Source organism: Sphaeramia orbicularis, chromosome 15, assembly GCF_902148855.1.
Source record: "Sphaeramia orbicularis chromosome 15, fSphaOr1.1, whole genome shotgun sequence".
In the NCBI taxonomy this organism is placed as follows: Eukaryota; Metazoa; Chordata; class Actinopteri; order Kurtiformes; family Apogonidae; genus Sphaeramia; species Sphaeramia orbicularis.
Window position 1 is genome coordinate 50,828,017 of NC_043971.1, and position 22,959 is coordinate 50,850,975.

The 22,959-nt window shown below is 41.2% G+C and overlaps 1 protein-coding gene across 1 annotated transcript in view; it reads left to right on the forward strand.

Moving 5' to 3' along the window:
• Positions 1-22,959, forward strand: part of LOC115433831 (signal-induced proliferation-associated 1-like protein 2) — a 120,587-nt gene that overhangs the window by 21,468 nt on the left and 76,160 nt on the right. The window contains exons 2-4 of the mRNA XM_030155373.1: positions 10,971-12,730; positions 18,356-18,489; positions 19,827-20,015. Coding sequence (XP_030011233.1) covers positions 11,218-12,730; positions 18,356-18,489; positions 19,827-20,015 — 1,836 coding nt within the window. The 5' untranslated portion in view covers positions 10,971-11,217. The remainder of the gene's footprint in view (positions 1-10,970; positions 12,731-18,355; positions 18,490-19,826; positions 20,016-22,959) is intronic.

Below are 22,959 nucleotides of genomic sequence, written 5' to 3' on the forward strand. Positions count from 1 at the left end.
TTTGTTCCTTGTGCCAGTATCAACATTTCCTGAAATTTTCATCCAAATCCGGGGCACTGATCTGCCTTTGTGGAGGTCTGCGCTCTCCGAGTGCTTCTAGTTTTCTTGATTATTTTGTTTGGTTTTGTACTATTTTAATTGAATAGTTGAATTTTTTGGTCAATTTACTGATCATTGTGTTCAGTTTGATCATTTAATACATTGTTTTTGGTCATTTTTGTTCATTTTCTTGATTATTTCAGTTATTTTCTGCTTTGTTTTTTTTCATTAAATCAACAAAATAACATGTTCTTTCTTTTTCCAACATCACAACATGAAAATACCATACAGCTGTGTGAAGTCGATGTGTGTAGAATACTTTGTGTTTGATCAATGACATCATTGATCGTTGCTTCTGATCAGTTTATTTCATTTTTCGTACCATTGGACATTTGAGGACATTGCCTTTATGGTGTTTTTTTTTTTCATAATCATCTGTCATTAATCCTCAGTTAAAGTCCTCATTAGTTGCAGATCTCCAATGTACCATGAATAATGTCGTCTATATCTGCTGATAATATTCAGTCTGAGTGACCAGAGTCCAGTTGGTTCCTCTGTGATGGCACTGACAGTTGTGGAGGCTAATGAGGCGTCCGTCCCCGTGTCCGTCCCTGTGTCCGTCCCCGTGTCTGTCCCTGTGTCCGTCCCCGTGTCTGTCCCTGTGTCCATGCTGTGGGTCCCGGTCAAATGGACATCGCTGATGGAGGATTAATGTGAACACAGTGACAGCGTATTAATATCTGCCAGCCTTTAATCAGGACACAATGTCACAGGATTATTTTAAGACCTGGTGAGAAACGCTGGACGTCCTCGGCCTCTGGACGAACCGGGATGAGAGACGGACGCCCAGCGTCCAGTTGGGAAACCAGTTCATGATGTAATGAGCCTTCACTTCCCAGGATGGACCACTACCCAGATCTATCAGATCCTTTCTGTTATTCAGTAGTGATGACGTCAGCCCTTTTCTGTTCATTTTCTTCATTCATTTAATCATTAGTGTTGGTTACTTTCTTCAGTTTTTAGTGATTTTTGGTTTCTTTTAATCCTTTTCTTCATTTTTTTTGTTTTTAGTTCAGTTTGATTTACTGACACTGAGTCAAAATGAACAGTCAGTTCAATGTTTGTTCTTGTTTCACTTTTGTTCATTTCATTTCATTCATTTTTAGTGGTAGAATTAGAAAATACCAAGTAGATCTTAGACGTCAAACATGTACCTTTTCATATATTTAATTAAGGTTTAATCGTTAATGTTTGTCTTGATTAGTAAAGTGAATATATTTAGTGGTTATTCATTACTGGGTCCAAAACATAGTGAAAACATGAGTAAATAGTTGTGGTTCTGTCAGATGTTCTGTGTTCTGCTGTAAATGAACGTGTCCAGATGCACACAGACGTTCTGACATCACACAATGACTTTGTTACTCTAATTAGTCGTGTTTCCACGCCTTCTCCCGCTGTTGTCTTAAACATTACTGCGCTAATAAAGCGGACCGCCCACCCTCCATCTGCCGCCGCCCCCGCTCGCCGCAGAGGACGGACTGGGAATCTGCTGACCACGGCGTTCTGGACCAGGACGACCAATGAGGGACCAGGCCCAACGCCGGCATCCATTAATCACTATCCTCAGCCTCAGCAGCCAATAGGAAGACAGGAAACACAGACCGCCATGTTGTCTTGTTTAGTCCATCCTGTCGTCAGAATCAAGCAACACCTGTCCTGACCTGAAACACAAACGTAGACGGAGGGCGGACAGAACAGACACCAACGCCAGAACACTGCCTCTGATTGGTCAGAAGGGACCAATCAGAAGCAGCGTTCTGGGTTTTTTTAACTCAATGTGTGTCGTCGTATTAGTGTTTAATGTCCGATGTTAGATTTCAGAGAAGATCGTAATGATGAGTTTAAAAGTAGAAATAAACATAAAACATTCTTTATGCTTTTGTCTTGTAACATTTTCCTCATTACATATTTTACTTTTTTATCATTTTTTTAATCTTGATTATATCATGAATTTTATATTTTGCATCTTATTGTTTCATCCTGTTGACTTTTACATTTTTATCTCTGCGATTTTTACATTTCTATGTTGTTGCGTCTTTTTTTTTTCCATCTGTGACTTTTAAGTTGTGGTCCTACTTTTACCTTTTAATCAGATCGTGAGTTTTACATATTTATCTTGATGCAGTCTGTTTTCATCTTTTTGCATTTTTTATCTTTTTGTAACGTTGACCTTTTTATTTTGGTTGTGATTTATGCGTTTTTATTCTGTTGTGACTTGTATGTTTTTATTTTTTTGCTACTTTTACCTTTGTGCAGGTTTTAACTTTTCATCTTGTTGCAACTTTTCTGAATATTTCCAAACCACAGACACGTGTTTTCTTCAACCTTCCATTTGGACCAGAATCATTGTTTAATCCAGTGTTGGTCAAACTGTGGGTCGGGTCCCCTGGGGGGGCGTGAAGTCTTCCCAGGGGGGTCATGGGATCACCCCTGGGTGTTTTTTTGTTCTTCAGGTTGGAACGTATCAGGTGGAACTAATGTGTAATGGTTGGTGCACCCTGGACTCATTTTATGGATGGACACCAAACCAATCTACTGCCATGGTGATCTGTCACTAGACTAGACAAAGAGTTTAGGTTTGGACAATGAACAAGGACTGGACAGGAAAAGACACACAGGTTTGTGTTTTGGACCAGTTTGGACTTGAATGTTCTCAGATGTCCAATGGAAACAGACTCATGGACCCACTGATACTGGTCACATGTTCATCTGTGGAACCAACATGTGTTCGTTGGACTAAAAAAAGGAACTTAATTGTCATAGTTGGAGATAATTGTGCATTTCCTATTTTTATATGGACAAATATTGTCTCGGAGCAGTCTGGGTGAGTTTATTTGTATTATTCAAGTAAAAATCTAAGTTATTTTTAATTTAAACCAAAAAATATTCGAGGAAAAGCAAAAAGTATTGATACAATAATGATGTTTCTGTCAATAAAAGTTATTTCACCACTGTTATAATGTTGGGGTTGAGGGGGGACTGGAGGGCAGCGGGGGGGGGCAACAGAAAAAGACTGAGAACCACTGGTTTAACATAATGATTAGACATTAATCTGGTTAATTACTGATTGGAGGTTGTTTTTTATCGTGACCAGACGTCTGTTGGTATCATCCATCCATATCTATTGTCCGTTGTAGTTTCTGTTCATCTGTGTTTATGGTTTGACGTTCGTACATCGTCTTTATGTCGTATGTTTTCATTTGTGTTGAAGCTGTGATTGTTTAGGGCTCCGTTTTGTCTGCATTAAACCCTTCATATTAGCGTTTCCTTTCACTGCTCATGGTGTGCGTATGTGTGTGTGTGTGTGTGTGTGTGTGTGTGTGTGCGTGCGTGCTGTGTTGTCATGCGTGTTGTCATTACAGTGTGTCACTTCCATTGTTCCTCCTGTTGTCAGTGGTGTGGAAAAGCCTCCGCTCAAGTGTCAGTGTCGATAACGCTGTTTGAACAGGTGGAACGTTTCACTGTCACTGGGAGTGTGAAAAGACGGCGCTGAACAGATCAGGACTCGGCTCCGTGAACTAGGAGAAGGTTTGGATTTGGACTGGTTTTAGGAGTGGATGGGTTCTGGTTCTGCTGGGTTTTAGGCCCAGTCATCATGTGAAGGAGTCAGTTTAACATCAGCTGAACGTGTCATGGATCATCCATGACTTGACCAGGTTCAGATGGAGCTTCTGTTTATGTAATTGAGTCAATTTGACTCCTGATGGATGTTAATTAATCCCATTTATTCGACTTTACAGAATCTACTCCTTTAATCCTCAGTTTGGATTAAACTCTCAGTATCAGCAGATGAAGGAACCATGGGGGGGATCTGGTCCTTAAAACTAACTTTAATGGACTATTCTGACAGTCCAGACTAGTCAGAGTTTAGTGTCATTGTTTGAGATGCTTTTTAGGAACAGAGCTAATTATACATTTAGAACCTTTGAACTGATTGGTTCTGTTCCGTATGCATGTTTTTACTTTGGTGTTTTATGTGAAGGTTCAGTGTGGATGTTTGGATGAATTTTGTTCTCTTTTCTTTCTGTAATTTCTGCTGCTGCTGCTGTCTGGGCCATGACACTCGATAAAGGACAGTTCCAGTTTAAAGAAAGGTTCATAAAATACAGTACATACATAAATAGTATATACCTCATATATATTTGGACCCATCCTGGAACATAGTATTGTCGTCTTTTTCTGCGCTATTGCATCATACTTGTATTGTTCTGTTTATGGTTTGGTCTCACACTGTAGTTTTGTGAAAAAAAAAAAAAAAAAAAATTTATTCATTATTCTGTGTTTTTATTTATTCTGTAACACAAGAGCTGAGGTCAAGATGTAGTCAAATTCCTGGCCAGTAAAGCTGATTCTGGTTCTGGTTCTGGTTCTGATCAGTCAGTTTGAGGTTCAGGTCCAAGTTTGTTAATGAATTAATTCAGTCACATATTTGTTTCATGTATTAATTATTCTCTTAATTCAATCACGTCGTTGGGACAGAGAACTTACTGTGTTTGTAGTTTTGGACCAAACTAGAGGTTAGAGGATGACATCATAGTCTGTGGAAGAACTGATAGGCCTTTCCCACCATTTTGACCTTTAATGGACTGAAGAATTAATCTGTTATGTGAGAAAATAGTTCATACATTTATTAAGTAAGTAAGTAAAGTTTATTACCTCCGCCAAGGAGGTTATGTTTTCATTGGAGTTTGTCTGTCTGTTTAGCAAGATAACTCAAAAAATTAAATTAATTAAAATTAAAATTAATTTTGATGAAATTTTCAGGAAATGTTGATGCTGGCATAAGGGACAAATTATTACATTTTGGTGGTGATTGGGTGGGGTGGGGACTGATCTGCCTTGGCAGAGGTTTGCACTCTCCGAGTGCTTTTCTAGTTTATAAAGGACTTTTCACAGGTAAAAATCACAAACTGCTGTAAATAAAATGGGCGCAATAAAACAACATAAGAATAATTTCATAAAATAGATAAAAAGGATAAATCCATCAACCAAAAGCTTTCCTAAAAACATCTTGAGCTGCTTTTTAAAAGCGTTCATGGAGTTAACTGTGGCTCAGTTGGTAGAGTGGGTCGTCCTGTGACCGAAGACTCGGCGGTTCGAATCCAACTGTCCACATGTTGAAGTGTCCTTGGGCAAGACACTGAACCCTGAAGTGCTCCCAGTAGGGCCTGGCAGCGTCTTGCATGGCAGCAGCCGCCTACTGGTGTATGAATGTGTGTGTGAACGTGAGGAATTGTAAAACGCTTTGGGCAAATGAAGGTGTAGAAATTGTGCTATATAAGTTCAGTCCATTTACCATTTACCAACCACACAGAGGGACAGGGGCTGGTCATTCCACAGTCTGAATAGGATCATCGACTGAAGTCACATTGAAAGATGTCAGATACGCATCAGATTTCAGACCTAATATGAAAGTGTCCTGGGTCTGGTTTATGTTGTTCAGACTGTCATAAAAAAAAATCAGATGAGTCACATATGGGTCAAAACCTCAGATTTGGGTCATTGCTCCCCGCACTATGAACGTAGAGTTAGTCATCTTGTGACATTTTCATCTTGTTGCGTCTGTTTTTTTATGTCTCTTAATCAGCTCTTTTATTATAATATTTATTTTAATATAAACATTGGCCCTAACTTTAGCCCAGATCCCTGTATTCATGTTAAATCCACCTGGGCCAGATTCAGGAATCCTCCCCGACTCCTCCACATGTTGTAAAGTCGTGTGTGTAATTCTGCTGATGTGAGTGTTTTTGTTCTGTTCAACTCCCACTTCAGTCTTTTCAGAGACACAAGTCGTTTGTATTGAGATGAAAAGGCCTCGGCGCCGTTCACCGTTCTGCAGCCAAACGTTCCATTATTCATCATTTGTTGAGCGTAACGGCATATTTCCCAGAGCGGCTCGTCGACGCTACATTTTGCATTTACATGACACGACACAATCCGCCAGTGTCTCGTCAACGCTCGCTGTTAAAGGCGGTGACGTGACGGAATGATCCGGTTCTGACTCCGACCCGTCGCTTTGGCAGGAAATCTGACGGAGGAGGTGTTCTTATGAATGTTTCAGTCCACATTTGGCTCATGCATGCATTACTGTCATTAACCTGCATTTGGCCCAGGCACAAGCACAAACTCCTCTATTTCTGGGTTCTGTCTCGTCCCCTGTGGTCCGATCTGGTCTGGCTTCGGGCTAATCTTGACGTGGCCCACATTTTCTTCTAGTTTTTACTCCTTCACTGTAAATGACACAGATGTAAACCAGTGCAGTAAACCTCCAGGTTCAGATCCAGATCCATGGATCCAGTTCATGATGAAGCTCTGTTTCATCTGAACTGAAGTGAAGGTGAAACTCAGCGTGTCATCGGTCTGTTCTGTGTGATGGGTGGGGTTTTGTGACGACTCGTGGGGTTTTCATATGATCGCAGCCCTGAAGAACAAGAAAAAACCATTTAGGTCAAAGTCCAGGCCTGGTGTTCTGTGGATGAGGGTGTAGGGAGGAGGAGGAGGAGGAGGAGGAGGAAGAGGAGGAGGAGGAAGAGGAGGAGGAGGAAGAGGAGGATGATGATGACGATGGTGGTGTCACATGAGGTCAGTCACCTCCAACAGAATCAATGGATCAGATGGATATTTTCTGTACAAAGAACCAGGTTTCAGTGTGGACCATTAAACCAAATGATGATTAATGGGACCACGTTATATCAGGACAATATTTTAGACGTAGACTTCGACTTTATTTGTCCCAGAAGGGATGTTTGTTTCCATGTGACTTAGGGCTGCACGATTAATCGATTTTAAATCGAAATCGGATTTTTTAATTAGGACGATTTTTAAAAACGGGAAATCGTAAAATCGATTTCATCTGTCTCGTGCCTGCGGGCCGCGCGCTTACGGGCTCCCGTAGGCTCCTCCTCCTCTCAGTGACAGATGTCTGTCACAGAAGTCCGTGTAATGACCGGACGTTAAATCTGTTCATGAGCCCGCAGTACTTGCAGCAATGTAAGCCGTGGCTTCACGCACGGATCCCGCAACTGAAATAGAACTGCATGCGGATCACTCATCTTCCGTTGTCCCGGATCCGTACCGTACTGTCTTCTTCCGAACTGGGTCCGGGTCTCGGGGTCAGCAGCCTCAGCAGAGGAGCCCACACAGCCCTGTGCCCACACACATCCACCAGCTCCAGTGACAGAATCCCTCCAGCGTGTCCTGGGTCGGTCTGTTCCACGCACGGATCCCCCAGTTTAAACAGAACCACATGTGGATCACTCATAATAACGTGGTCCACGCACACACACACGCACGACTGATGCCTGTCGCTGACTTACATTGGTATCACTTCTGTGGGCCCAGATACCCAGAGGAAAAAAATAAAAATAAAATAAATAAATTATATATATATATATATATATATATATATATATATATATATATATATATATATATATATATATATATATATTTAGTCCTCTTACTTGCTAAATTTTTCATTCACAAATGTAAGTTCTGTAACACAAAACCAAATATTATTTATTTTTTTAAAGATGTTGAACTTTATTTAAAGCTGTTCGATAAATCTGGAAACAAAAAGGCTGGTATAAAAAAGGTATAAAAAACATAAGTATTTGCTCTGATTTGGACATTGTATTATAGTGTATTCCCCCTGGCAAACTTGTGTTATTTTCTTGTTGTATACATTGGGTGTATACTCTACTTCATTCAATAAAAATTTAATTAAGAACAAATAAACTTCTGTGGGTTCATCACGTGATACCATCACAGATTTGAGGTCAGAGCAGTGCCTTGCATTGTGGGCTGCTCACGAAAACGACGTGCTGACTTCTGTTGTCTTTTGTAGTTTTACGCAAAAATCGAAATCAAAATCGAAAATCGAGTTTTTAGAGGAAAAAATCGGGATTTTTTTTTTTGCCAAAATCGTGCAGCCCTAATGTGACTGTACTAGGATGTAACAATATGAAAATGTCATAACACAGTTATTGTGACCAAAATTATCATGGTTATCATTATTATTGTGGTATTATTGAAATTGTGCTCAGAATGGTCAGAAAGTAGTTATACACACACTGAAATAATTTCACCAAGTTATATTTAAAAAACAAATAAACAAATAAAATAATTGGCACAATGTACCTTCTGTTGGCAGAAACATTCAAATATTAACCCTTAGAGGTCTGAGCCTATTTTGTCTGTTTTTCAGTACTTTAGATTTTGCCTTTATATACTATATAAACAAATGTTTACTATACCCATGTTTGGTATCTTTTTTTCAGCACAACTTCATCTATATCATCTGCCTATTATTTTTTCACTTTAACCTACTATAAAAACATAAATGGCCAGAAAACACACAAAAAAATATATAATATCCGCTTTGAAAAACGTATATACACTCAACAAAAATATAAACGCACCGCTTTTGTTTTTGCTCCCATTTTTCATGAGCTGAACTCAAAGATCTAAAACTTTTTCTATGTACACAAAAAGCCTATTTCTCTCAAATATTGTTCATAAATTTGTCTAAATCTGTGTTAGTGAGCACTTCTCCTTTGTCCTTTGCTGAGATAATCCATCCTCCTCACAGGTTAGATTAGACAGCAGGATTATTGCACAGGTGTGACTTAGGCTGGCCACAATAAAAGGCCACTCTAAAATGTGCAGTCTTACTGTATTGGGTGGTCCAGGGGGGGTCAGAAAACCAGTCAGTATTTGGTGTGACCACCATTTTCCTCGCACAGTCTTCTTCATGAATTCTCTGAAACAGCTTTGGAGATGGCTTATGGTAGAGAAATGAACATTCAATTCACAGGCAAAAGCTCTGGTGGAGATTCCTGAAGTCAGCATGCCAATTGCATATTCCCTCAAAACTTGTGACATCTGTGGTATTGTGCTGTGTGATAAAACTGCACATTTTGGAGTGGCCTTTTATTGTGGCCAGCCTAAGTCACACCTGTGCAATAATCATGCTGTCTAATCAGCATCTTGATATGCCACACCTGTGAGGTGGATGGATTATCTCAGCAAAGAAGAAGTGTTCACTAACACAAATTTAGACAGATTTGTGAACAATATTTGAGAGAAATAAACCTTGTGTGTACACAGAAAAAGTTTTAGATCTTTGAGTTCGGCTCATGACAAATGGGAGCAAAAACAAAAGTGGTGCGTTTATATTTTTGTTGAGTGTAATTTATTGCATAAATAACACACAGATGCTTAACGAACCTTTTCAAAGACTTTAAAAGTGAATATTGGTTCCAAATATTAGGTATAGAGAATCAAAATTGTAATAAATTAAAATTATACTCAAATATTTGACATAAAAGCAGATCTTTACATGGGGTTTTTTCCCCTAAATGTGCGGTAATCAAACACGGTTATCATGATAATTAGAATTTAAACGGTTATACTAACCTTCGGCAAAACACGGTTTATCGTTATACCAGTAATCGTTACATCCCTAATTCTATTTATATTTTTGTGTTGTGGTTGTCTGGATGCATATTTGACATCTTTAATAAGTAACACAAGGTATGAAATCAGAGATATGTTTGTATCTGGATACATCTTGAAACGTGTCTTTTACATTGTATTTGTTGAATCTTTTACATCGTTGTTTGTTTTTTCTTGATAAATCATTAACAAATGATAAACTCAGGAAATTACAGCTGTTATTATCTGTTTTTACATGTTGGAATATCGTTTTTCTCATGTTTTGTCTTGTTACATCTTTTTTGTTATTTCTAAGAAGAATTCACAATTAGACTGACACTGTTTTTTCTGTCTGGTTTTATGTTTGGATGTAGTTTATATAGTTTCCTTCTTTTCCATCTTTAATATTGTCTTTGTCTTGTTACATCTTACTGTGTCCTTAAATTATTACATTTATTATTAATGTTAAATCTAAAATAAGTCAATATTAATGCAGGATTAAAATAATCCTTTGAAAACATTAACTCTATTTATATTATAAATGAACCGTGTCGTCTGATAGGATCATGATTCCATTTTTGCCGCATCGTTCAGTTCGTCCGTGATTCCTTGTCTCCTGTGTCCGATAGTTTTTTTTTGGTCTTTTTGTCCGAACCTGACGCCTGTTGAGCCTGATGTTCAGGGACTAAACACAGTAAAAATGGAAAGTGTTTGACCTACTGCTTTTGTCTCTGACATTAGAATCACCTGAGAGGAAACCGAGCTGCTGTTCAAGGACGAGCGGAGCAGTGTTTCCACTGTGCCCTCAGGTGTTCAGGTTCACGAAGAAAACTGCTGATTTCAGCTTTTTAGTTGGTGTTGTTTGCTCGGAGAAACAGTGGAAAGATGAAGCTGGAGTTTTTCTCTGGCTGCTTCAGTTCCTTCGACCTCAGATACAGAGTGGAAGTGGATCCAGTGTTGAACACGTGAATCCATCCCTCTTGTCTCATTTGCAGACTTGGTGATGCTGTAAGAGCTTGGATGTGATGTTGGTACATGTGAACATTTAGCTCAACATCTGCCCTTGCTTCTGTCGTTTCCTTCACCACCATCTGTTAGTCATTGGCTGGAAGTACCGACCAAGATATGCATCGATCTTGTTATAAACCCATAATGAAGCCGCGCCTCTCAAACCCTCATCAGCCTTATTTAGTCGTATGCTCCACATAGTTCCAGAACTAATCCAGCCCTACATACCCCATGGTGGGAGTTTAGAACCACAGAACAGGCGACACACAATTTAGGTCAGCAATATGATTATTTTTATATCTGAACTGAATGTGCCATGTTTCGGGGTCATTTTGAGGAATATAAACTGCTTTTTTTTTCCATCTTTGAAATGAGAAAGTCTTGGCGACGGCGTGTTAACAGTTTCCTGTGTTTGTGTTTCTGTTCAGGTCCGACTCTTCCAGCTGTCGCTCGGCATTGGAGGAACGCCGTCACAAAACAACGGCTCTGCGGCGCCTCACGCTCGGCCTTGACGTCCAAATGTGGAGTGTCGTTCCAGTCGCCCTCTGTGAGTTATGACGACGGCTGCTTCATTAACTCAGGAAAGAGGCTCCTCCTCCGCTCAACACGGAGCAAATCCCATGATGTAATGAGGAAGGGTCCTCAACGTCTGCTCTTCAGATCTGCCGGCAGGATATGAGTATTTTGAGCCCTGTAACGGACAACAAATCAAACCTTGTGGGAATTGTGGGAGGCCCAGAAGAATACAGAGCCATGCAGTCGGAGGAGCTGTTCAGTAGGAAGCTCAAAGCCCTGAACGGAGGTGTGGGACCGCCCACCTCCAACATGCAGGGCAAATCTGACAGCAAAACCAACGGCACGCCAGCCATGCCCAAGATGGGTGTCAGGGCCAGGGTGACGGAGTGGCCGCCGAGGAAGGACGGCTGGGACGGGAGGCCTTCACCAAACTACCAGAGCGTGATTCCCGTCTTTCAGAACGGCCAACAGGACCACACTGTGGAGATACTGGAGCAGGGGGAGACAGTCTGTGTGGATGTGGACTACTCTGACAAATACACCCTGAGTGAACTCCTCTGCCACTCCCCGCTGAAGGGGCTCCACCCGATTCGCCAGCGCAGCAACAGTGATGTCACCATAAGTGACATCGACTCTGAGGACATAATGGACCAGAATGCCGTCAACCCAAACACGGGGGCATCGTTGCACCGGGAGTATGGCAGCACGTCCTCCATCGACCGCCAGGGTCTGAGCGGGGACGGGTTTTTTACAATGCTTCGAGGATACCGAGTCGATACCCTGGACCACCGTAGCATCCCACCGCTAGGTTTCCCAGAGTTGTTGCGCTGTGACGCCGCCTTGTCTCCTAGTTTGCAGACTGCCGCCCAAATCGCCAGGGGGGAGATAGTCCACATTCCAGGATATGATTATATAGACAACTCACTGCTGTACAGTCGCGAACGGGAGAAGTCCTTCATGAGACGACTAAAATCAGAGTCATCTGAAACATCTCTATTTAGGAAATTACGGACCATAAAGAGCGAGAGTGACGCGCTACGTCTTTCCATCGAAGACGACCGACGACCGCTCAGTTTTCAGAAATGCTTCGCTCACTACGACGTCCAGAGCGTCCTTTTCAACATCAGCGAGGCGGTGGCGAGCAGAGCTAACCTCAGCCAGAGGAAGAACATGACTACTGGGGCCTCGGCAGCCTCGGCCGGAGTAGGACCTGGCGCGGGACCTGGTGCTGGTACTTGTGGTGCTCCTGGACCTGCACCTGGAAGTGGGCCGGACAGTGGTGCAGCAGGATGTAGCGGCGGAAACGCCCCCATGTTTGAGTCTCCTCTCGGCAGCCGGGAGGACCTGAACCCCAAGGAGAACCTGGACGTCGATGAGGGCGACGGAAAAAGCAACAGCTTGGTGCTGAGCTGTCCACACTTCAGAAACGAGATCGGCGGCGAAGGTGAGAGGAAAATCTCGTTGTCCAGAGCGAACAGTGCCAACTACAGCGGCGTTTCAGAGAGCTGCTCCTTCGAGTCGTCTCTAAGTTCCCACTGCACCAACGCAGGAGTGTCAGTGCTGGAGGTTCCTCGGGAAAACCAGCCCATCCACAGGGAGAAGGTCAAACGCTACATCATCGAACACATCGACCTCGGAGCCTACTACTACCACAAGTATTTCTACGGGAAAGGTAAGCGATGCCAACGGGTAACGTGTCTGATTTCAGTTTTCAGAGATGGTGTCGGTGATATCAGCAGGATGTGAACGATGCTGCTGAGGATTAGAAACGTTTCCAGGCCAAATCCATTTCCTTGAATGGAGACAGTGCTGGATGTTTTGTGAGGGTGAGTTCCCAAGCGGAGCTGCTCGTAGGGTCAGATATCTCGACGGCCCAGTTTATTTCTGTAGAACCAGAGGAGTGGAGGCCTGAACAAAAGGCGAGTTGTACTGAGTTCGAGGGTGTTGGTTTCACTTCCTCAGACAAGCAGCGGTCGCATCCCGCTGATACGGCCCTGAACGCCGCTGAAGCTCTGACTCATCATGTCAGAAGAGCGAGGTTAGCGGGAGGGTGTCCTGCAGCTGTTCAGGGTGGGGGCGCCGGGGTGGGGGTGTACAGGGTCAGCAGAACCAGGCCGAGGTCCAGGCGTTTCTCATTAAAACACCTACGGTGACCTCGACCATCACATGATCCACGTCTGGTTTTCCCACTGTCTGCTCTCAGCAGATTGAGTTACACAATCCCCCCGAAACCCACCCCCTACCCCCCCAGATAACAGCTGCTTCACCTTTCACACCCAGAGATGCCTCGACCTCCATGAATCCTCCATTAAAACACGCCTCAGTGCAACTGTTGGGCCTCGGGTCCAGGTTTATGAGCTCAGGCTGGAACTGGTACCACAAACGCCCCACCACTGTCATCTCCAGTGTCACAGTGAAACTCCTCCTGTTTACAGGGTTTATTGTGTTTCCATTCTCAGATAAACATTTGAATGAACATGGTTTTACCTCCTTTAAACCACAGTAAAGAGTTTAATTTTTATTACAACTAAAATCAGCCTCTAAACACAGACACAAAATTCTGAGCTGAAGCCAGTAGTGACGATACTTAAATAAATCTTAATTATAGATATAAAATCTTCTAATGGTTTTTTGGTCTCTTGATGGTTCATGCTCTGGTTTCTTGGTCCGTTACTGGTTCATGCTCTGGTTTCTTGGTCTGTTACTGGTTCATGCTCTGGTTTCTTGGTCTGTTAACGGTTCATGCTCTGGTTTTTTGGTCTGTTACTGGTTCATGCTCTGGTTTTTTGGTCTGTTACTGGTTCATGCTCTGGTTTCTTGGTCTGTTAACGGTTCATGCTCTGGTTTTTTGGTCTGTTACTGGTTCATGCTCTGGTTTTTTGGTCTGTTACTGGTTCATGCTCTGGTTTTTTGGTCTGTTACCGGTTCATGCTCTGGTTTCTTGGTCTGTTAACGGTTCATGCTCTGGTTTTTTGGTCTGTTACTGGTTCATGCTCTGGTTTTTTGGTCTGTTAACGGTTCATGCTCTGGTTTCTTGGTCTGTGGATCTGCCGTCTAACTGAACCTTGGCTGTCCTGTCGTGGTTCAGATGCTCTTCTTTTCCACTCCATGTCTTTTCACAGTCTGTGCACATCGCGCTCTCGCTTTCACCAGGAGGTGTTTTATTGAAGAGACAATCTGCTCGTCACCTCTGGTCGCCACGCCAACGCACACTGCCATGACCGCGTGTCACCACTTTAGGACAAGCTTTTATCAACCTCAGCCCAACATTGATCCCATTGATCGCCTGGAGCTTGGTGTTCTTTTGCGGCGGCAGTGGCTTCGTCCCCAGGCGCCGCTAATGGACACGGCGTTCCCTTCACACCCGCCGGTTGAGCCTCGTACAGCGGGTCATGGACGGAGCAACGGAGGCCCAAGGGTCAAACATGTGGTCACTGCTAAAAAAATAAATGTCACGTCCTGGTTTTAGAGGCAGATTAATGAAATAGGACAGAAACGCAGGGTTTTTTATGGGTTTAATTTATTAATAAAAGAAACTAAAAGTGACCATGTCATCAGCAGGAGTGATTTAGTTTGATCTAGTTGTTATTTTTGGGTCCTAAACCATATTTGTTAATTTTATTTATGGCCTAAATGTTGTGGAAATCAGTTGATGTTCCAGTTTTCACAACATTTTAATGAAATACATAAATTGAAACTGATCTTCTTGCTTCTTTAAGAAAATGAAAATGACCTTAAACATCCGATAACTGTTTGGATGTTTGTTTGTTTATTTGTTTATTTCAAATTTTGCATTAAAACCAAACAACAAGAGAACTGTATAAAAAGGAAGTTAAACATTTGAAAAGGAGCAGGTCGAAGTTTAACTTATAATCTCCCCTGTAATATCCCCCTTACTCCATCTTTCACCTACTCTAAATTCCTCTGTCAGATTCCATAAGTCAAAACTCCTACACATATCAGACTAAATTCTGACTGAGAATAAAACACAAAATTGCTGAACATATCAAGGATAGACTGTCCATTTGGCAGCAGCATTTCACATTAATCTATTATTAAACTGTTATTCATCAGATAATTGTATTAATCAGATCTGATTGATTTTTCATGCACCTCACAAATACGATAATCCATAAACCCTGGTTTAGACGTTTCAGTCCATCATTGGATTTATTTCAGAGGTCGTACATTTGTAGTGTCGGTAGAATCAAATTTCCTGTTATTGTCTTCAGCTCATGTTGTTTTACTGATTTACTCATTGTTTTACTCATTTTATTCATGATTATATTTAATGTTTGTTCGGTTTTGTTCTTTTTTATTTATTTATTTTTTTAAACTTTTGTTCAGTTTTCTTTTGTTTGAGTCTAGTGACGTAGAATCCAACTTCCTGTTATTGTCTTCTTCATCACTTCTGTTTTCTACGTTTTAATAGTTTTTCCACATGTTCAGATGTAACAGAACTAAATAAATCAGATTCACCTGTTTACATGCATGAAGACATGGGAGGACTGGGACAAATCCAGGTGTGTTAATCTGATTTATTGTAATCAGATTGTTGCTGTTATCTGATCAAACAGACCAGATTAGACTGTTTACATGATCAATAATAACCAAATACTGATCAGAGTATTAGTGTGGATATAAACGGGCTCAGTGATGTTACTTGTGGTTTTTTATTTGTCCTTTATGGTCTGATCTAAAATCCAGAGGTCGAACATTCAACGCTTTGATCATTTTTGTTCATCAACCAAATGTTCACAAATGAAATAAAGTAAAACAACTGAGAATAAACAAACTAAACCCTGGAAACAGGAGGACGCTGCTGCTCCAAACACTAACCTCTGTTCAAACTCGGTAAAAGTCTGTAAACTGTAGAACTTTGATTTTTCTGAGGCATCTTGTCAGCGATTGACAGGAGACGTTATTCAAGCCGACAAACAAACTCGTCCGTGACAGCCTTTGGCAAAACGAATGTTCCCACCGGTGACACGGAGTGAAAACGCACTGACCTTATGACCTTATGTCCCTAAGGAGTCATGCACTGGTTGGATTGGATTTTATTCCATACAGATCTGAACTGTGATTGGCTGTTTCTATCAAACAGACGACCACCGGTGCATTTCACAGATTTTAATAGAACAGTTGGATTCAGGTTCAATATTGAGTTGAACGTCACATTAAACCATAACTAGCTGTTTTTGATTCACCTTGGACTAATGTGAATCAGATCCAACATGTTTTATTTATTCACATGTTGAGTTTATTTATTTTGTTGATTTGTTTTTTTTTTTATTATTATTTGTTTTGTTGGTTTTATTCATTTTCTTGATTATTTTTTTCATTTGGTTTGATTATTTTGGTTTATTTTTTTTACTATTTTTGTCGGTTACTTTGTCCATTTTGTTTATTTTTTCTTATTTTGTTCATTTATTTTCCTTTTGTTTATTTTTTGTTATTTTTGTTGATTATTTGTATTTTGTTTTATTATTGTGTTCATTGTTTTGATTATTTTGACAATTTATTTACTTTTCATTGATTGATTATTGTTTATTATGAATTATTTTGGTTTATTTTTCTTATTTGTTTTGATTTATGTTTGAAAATTTTGCACATTGTTTAATTATTTGATCATTTAGTTTCATTTTGTTTATTTGTGTGGATTATTTCATTTGTTTTTTATTACTCCATTCATAGTTTGTCGATTTGTTCATTTTTTCTTTGGTTTATTTCTAATTTTGCTTATTTCCATATAAAGTTGTCTTCACTTTCATTCACGCTGGGTTTTGTTTGTATCCTATGGATCATAAAATATCCAGGTTTTAGCATAAATATCTCATATTTTCATAAATTCTGCAGCTGAATCAACATCTGATCTCATACTTAAACATGATGTTTATTATATTTGTGTGAATAAATTCTAGTTTATTTTGATAAAATGATCAGATTAAATCCATTAAATCACTGTTAATCATCATGTAAAACGTGGTTGTCGTGAGGCTTTAACTCGTATTTATTCCATCATATAAAAGGCTCCGGGGGTCAATGGTGATTATGTGTGTGTGTGTGTGTGTGGGGGGGGGGGGGGGGGGGGGGTCGAGGGCAATGGGGGGGTCTGAAACCGATTCATCAGGATTAGACCCAGAGGTAGAACTGGGATTTAAAGAGTTAAATAACACACGCTCTGACCGACACCGACCAATCATTGACCCAGATTCTCCTCAACACGCCATCCTGCTGCTCATGACACTCAGGTTACGTCCATATGTCCACGTATGCTTTAATCCGGCCGCCGCGGCGTGGAGGGTCACATGACCCCACAGAAACACGAGATGGATATGACAGTGATGCATTCTGGGTAGTTTTAGATGAAGTCTGTGTTCTTTAATCTGTGTTTTTCTGTTGTTTGTTGTGAATCTGATCTGACTGTGTGTTGTTATTCTCCTGATGGTTTTTCACCTCCGTGCATTTCAGAGCATTTCACTGAAACACCATCGTCAAATCACCAGGCTTTACACCAAGAACCGTTCAAAGACGAACAGCGACAGAGCCTGTTCTGTTTTTTACTTTTTTTACTTCAACAAATCACATGTTCACATCCAATGAATATTTTAAAACTGTTTTGAAGACACACCTGTTTGCACTTACCTTTAATACACATGTGTTACTTCTATTTATTTCATCTGCCACTTGTCTTATAGATGTTTGTATCCATGTCAGTATATTTTATTATGACCCCGCCCCTCGAAGGGGAGGCAAGGGGTTTTGTTTTTGGTTCGGTTTGTGTTTGTTTACACTGTAGCAGCCAAACTATGTGTTGAATTCATATCAAATGGGGTTTATAGTTTACCAGTGACCCAGAATAAATGTCATTACATTTTGGTAAAAGTAGGTCAAAGTTCAAATTTTTTATGAATTTTTTAAAATCTTTTTTTTCCTCCCATTTACTTATAATGGGTGAAATTTCAAATGTCTATAAAAACATAACTTTTGTTTCAATTTACTTCAACCTTGGCACATATATAGAGGTAATTAATTTGACATCAGCACACATACAGACATGATGAATATCAGCTGGATCCATGACAAAATAAGCTACAGTACGTGCGAGGGGCGGGGTTTGTTGTGACTGGCACCACCTGTCTGTCCTGTTTTACCCTGTTATGTGTTTTATTTCTATCTTTGTACAGTGTTTTGGGCAGGTGGCATTTGTGGTTTTGAATGTGGTATTGACCTTGATCTTGACCTCGACCTGAGTTCCTGTTGGGTTTGTTCTGACCCGTGTCTCCTCTTCCTCCAGAACATCAGAACTACTTCGGCGTGGACGAGAACCTGGGCCCAGTGGCGGTCAGCATCCGCAGGGAGAAGCTGGATGACGGGAAGGACAAAGAAGGGATGCAGTACAACCACAGGGTGACCTTCAGAACCAGCCAGGTACGGAACCGGGCCCAGATCCACTCAGGACGGTCTGGTCATTGTTCACCTCCATCCAGTCGTGTCACGGTTACTCAGTCAGACAGAACCTGAACGCCTCAGTGACCCTGAAAACGCGCTTCCTCCTCCGCTGCTGCCTTTTCCGAAGTGTCGCTGATCCCTCTGACTCACTTTTCGTGCGTGTTCATATGCACATGCACACACATGATTAATCCAGGAAATGGGATGCGGCCTCTCGCTGTCCCTCGTGGTGCAGCAGAGTCTCTCTGATTGATGCCGGGTGGTCTCATCCTTTGAATAATTCAGGTGCAACAGATGCGACAGGCAGAGAAATGTCAGTGATATCCGGCGCCGGTCTGATGTGAAGACCCGCCCCCACTGCCCCCCCCCCCCCCAAATCTGGGTCACGCAGCAGGTTCAGCTTCAAAACGCCACTGTGTCTGTTCACATGTACAACTGTCACTCAGACCGCCACTTCCTGTTCGCGATGAGACCGCCGTCCACTGCTGACAGCCACAGGCCTAGTGGATGGAGGCGGGGTTTTTATGGGCTAATGTGGCGTTCCAAGCAGCATGCTGTTACAGAGCTTAGGTCACAGTTCACAAACATTAAACGTTATTCTGTCCTCTGCAAGAAATTCATTCTTACTCTGAGGGCTACGAGAAAAAAAGACAGATTGTCGACGCATCATCTCCTGTCCTACAACTGTTGGTGGTTGGCCAGAAATTTGAAGTGGGTGTGGCTGAAAAAGGTTAAAAGTTAACTTCCTTTATTACCCCTGTAGGGAAATTTGGTCTGCATTTTACCCATAATACAGTACTTAGCATTAGCATTAGCTTTAGCGTTGGCATCAGTGAGGTGGCATTGAAGACACTCCAGATCTTCATCAGTACTGACAGGAGAATGAACTCTTCTAAACCTGTTTTTTCAGAATAAACAGGAGTAAAATCAAGTAAAACGATAAAACACTGAAACATTCGTACGTTTTAATGAGAAACAAACATTTACATCATCCCACTATATAATGCACGTTCTGTGTCCGTCCAATCGTTGTTGCAGCACAGGAGGGAATTTGTACGGATTTTCTTCAGCCTTCACAGGCCCGATCGCCGCCAAATTCACCAAATGAATAGAAACATTACCTGACTATCTACTAGGCACAATTTTATGTCCGTATTCAAATGTTGTGAGGCATGCTGGGCGATTTTAGCCTCTCATGCTATCGTACAATGGCTCCTCAGGTGCAATGCCGCTAGTTAGAATAATTACAGTGAAATTAAATGTCTCAAACTGTCCGTCTGTCCTGGTACTGACCCAACCGTCTGTGTGTCCTTCAGCTGACCACACTGAGAGGCGCCATCCTCGAGGACGCCATCCCATCCACGGCTCGCCATGGGACGGCCCGCGGCCTCCCGCTGAAGGAGGTTCTGGAGTACGTGATCCCTGAACTCAACATCCAGTGTCTGAGACTCGCCCTCAACTCACCCAAAGTCCCAGAGCAGCTGCTGAAGCTGGACGAACAGGGGGTGAGTCACGTGACCCCCGCTGCCGTTATTGAAACACCAGTGATGATGATGATGATGATGGTTTTATGTTATGGGTTTAAAATGGATGCGTTAGTGTGGACGTGATGTCGGTATCTGAGTTGGTTTAAGAGCTGGCCGTCGGAAAATGCCACATGACAGGGTTCAGCGAATTAGGGAGGATAATGAGGTCTTTAAACTAAACCAGGGTCAAAGGTTAAACAGTCCCATGAGCTTTGATAAAGATGAACCGAGACTCCATCTGATAATAGACTCAGATGGAATCGGTTGTTTCAGCTTTAACAGTGAAGACTTGGACAACGATAATGATGTTGATGATGGTGATGAAGACGATGATGGTGATGGGACTCAAAGTGAAGTTGCAGCCCCGCCTCCTTCCACCTGAGCAAACTGATGGTATACTCCGGTCTGATGGCGGTGGTTGTCAGGTCTCATTATCTGTGTTGGATGATGGTGTTGGATGGATTTTCATTTCTTATGGCGTTAAATTTGAAACGGGGGAGGAGCCAACAGGACAAGGCCTCGGTCTCTATTAGTGGAATTAGATTAATGAAGATGATGGAGGACTGACTCTGAGGACAGGATGGACTGACTCTGGAGGACATGTTCAGGACTCCAAGGTCCCACATGGACCAGAGTTAGACCTGGAACATGTTCAGATCATGAACAAGGTGAAAGAAATCTGGTGGTTATTTGTGGATTTATTAATAAAAGAAAAGATAAAAATGGTTCAGAGAGCTTAAGTCCCGCCCCCTCAGGGTCATGTGAATTAATAAATGATGTAAAAGATCAAATAAGACAAATGTGAAAAGATAAAAGTATGAAGAACAAGATGAAAAAATGACAAAATATGAAACACAATAAAACTAATGTCGAACTGAGCCAACTAAAGTCCAACAGAGTCCGGTCTCTATCATGTGGTCTGGTTCTGGTCCGCTCTCTTTCATGTGGTCTGGTTCTGGTCCGGTCTCTTTCATGTGGTCTGGTTCTAGTCCTGGTCCTGGTCCGGTGTCTTTCATCTGGACCGTGTTGTTTTGTTTTGTGTTGTGTTTTTGTGGGCGTGGCGTCTCCTGCAGGAGCTCCGCCTCCTCCTCATCTGATGGAAAAGCAGACTGAGTGTGTTTTCCATCACGGCGACCGTCTGGGAAACACGTCAGGCTGTCGACCGTAGATGAGATTGTAGGTGATAGAATTCATAAATGATGCATTTTCAAAGAAAAAGCCAAACTGTTGCTTCTAATGTCGCTCTAAAAACAGAAACTGACAGAATTAATGTTATCAGCGGAGACAGATTCAGAACAAAAACTGAGGTTTAAAATAAAAGTTTTGACGGAGGTGAAGTTCTGGTCCAACCTGGAGGATCCTGATGGACTGACTGGAAGTAACTGGAATAATAGAGTCGACATCAGGGAGGCAGGCAGGTGATTTACCTCCTGTTAAACCAGGGGTGTCAAACATACGGCCCCCAGAAATGCAAAAATGACACTGAACATATTAACAATCAGTGATGTTAAAATCATGTTAGTTCAGGTTCCACATTCAGACCAATCTGATCTGAAGTGGATCAGAACCAATAAAATAATAACAGAATAATCTATAAATAATGACAAATACAATTTTTTCCTCATTGTTTTAGTGCAAAAAATTTAAATGACATGAAAATGTTAATATTTACAAAAGATCCTTTGATTAAAAAATGTGAATAAACTGAACAAATCTGAACAAACTGAACTGTCTTCATATAAATGAGTTTAATTGGACCAATATTCTGTCTGTTATTAAATGTTTTGTGTATTTGTAGATCCACTGTATCTGTACCTTATAATGAACAAGTATAAATGACAAACTGAGGCTGAATATTGGTAAAATTACACTGATTTTTCTTCCATGTCAGGTTGTTCATTATGTCATTTTACTTTTTTCACTCTAAAACATGCAGAAAAGTTTGGGGTTGTCGGTTATTGTGTTATTATTCTACTGGTCTGGCCCGTTTTCGATCATACTGGGCTGAATGTGGAACCTGTTGGACCCTCCCCCCCCCTTTCCCTGTGTTAATGGAGTCACATGCACAGACAGTGGAATAGCTCTTTTTTCCATATTTTCTTCGAGTCAGTGAATGTTGCTGGAGGTGGCGTGCTTCCTGTCATTGGTGTGTGCGCATCTTCGTGGTCGTTCACATGGCGACGCTTTCTGTTGTGTGAGGTCACGGTGTCCCTCAGGTACATCTTCACATCTCCGGGGGAAACGTGTCCTCGTTTCTTTGCCACTCGTTTAGTGTGTTTCCATTTGTTTCGTGCCCAAGAAGTAAAAGCAGGACTTTAGGGTCGGTGTGAAGAAACAGCTGAGGTAAAAAATTTATTTATTTATTTATTTATTTATTTATTTATTTATTTATTTATTTATTTATTTTTCTGTCACATTGTGTTGATCTTTTTTAATGATTTTTTTAAATCATTTTTTTAAAGAAGGTTTTGTACAGAAAAAAAAATAGCAAGAACTATCAAATAAAATACAATAACAATATACAGGGAAATACAGTTTCACAAAGAAAAGAAAATATACAAATATATAAAACACTTACACAGAATCTGGTCATCTTAATAAAATATATGTCCTCCATTTTCCCCACATTTTATCAAATCTGTCATTTTAGAGTCAGTTGTAAAATGTGAGTAAACAGTGTGACCTCAGTCTGCCAGGGTCAGGGTTTGACATTGAACCATTTTTTGGTCATGGCTTTGTGAGCAGCTCTACTCACCATTCCACACAAACATTTAGTGTCTTTATTTGTGTCCAGTGAATTAATATAATCAAAGAGCAGCTCATCCCAGTTGTGTCTGGAAAACAGGGACATGACATCCAAATTATTACTGTTGTATTTTTTACTATTATGACTGCTGTATTGTAATTTTATTTCTACATATAT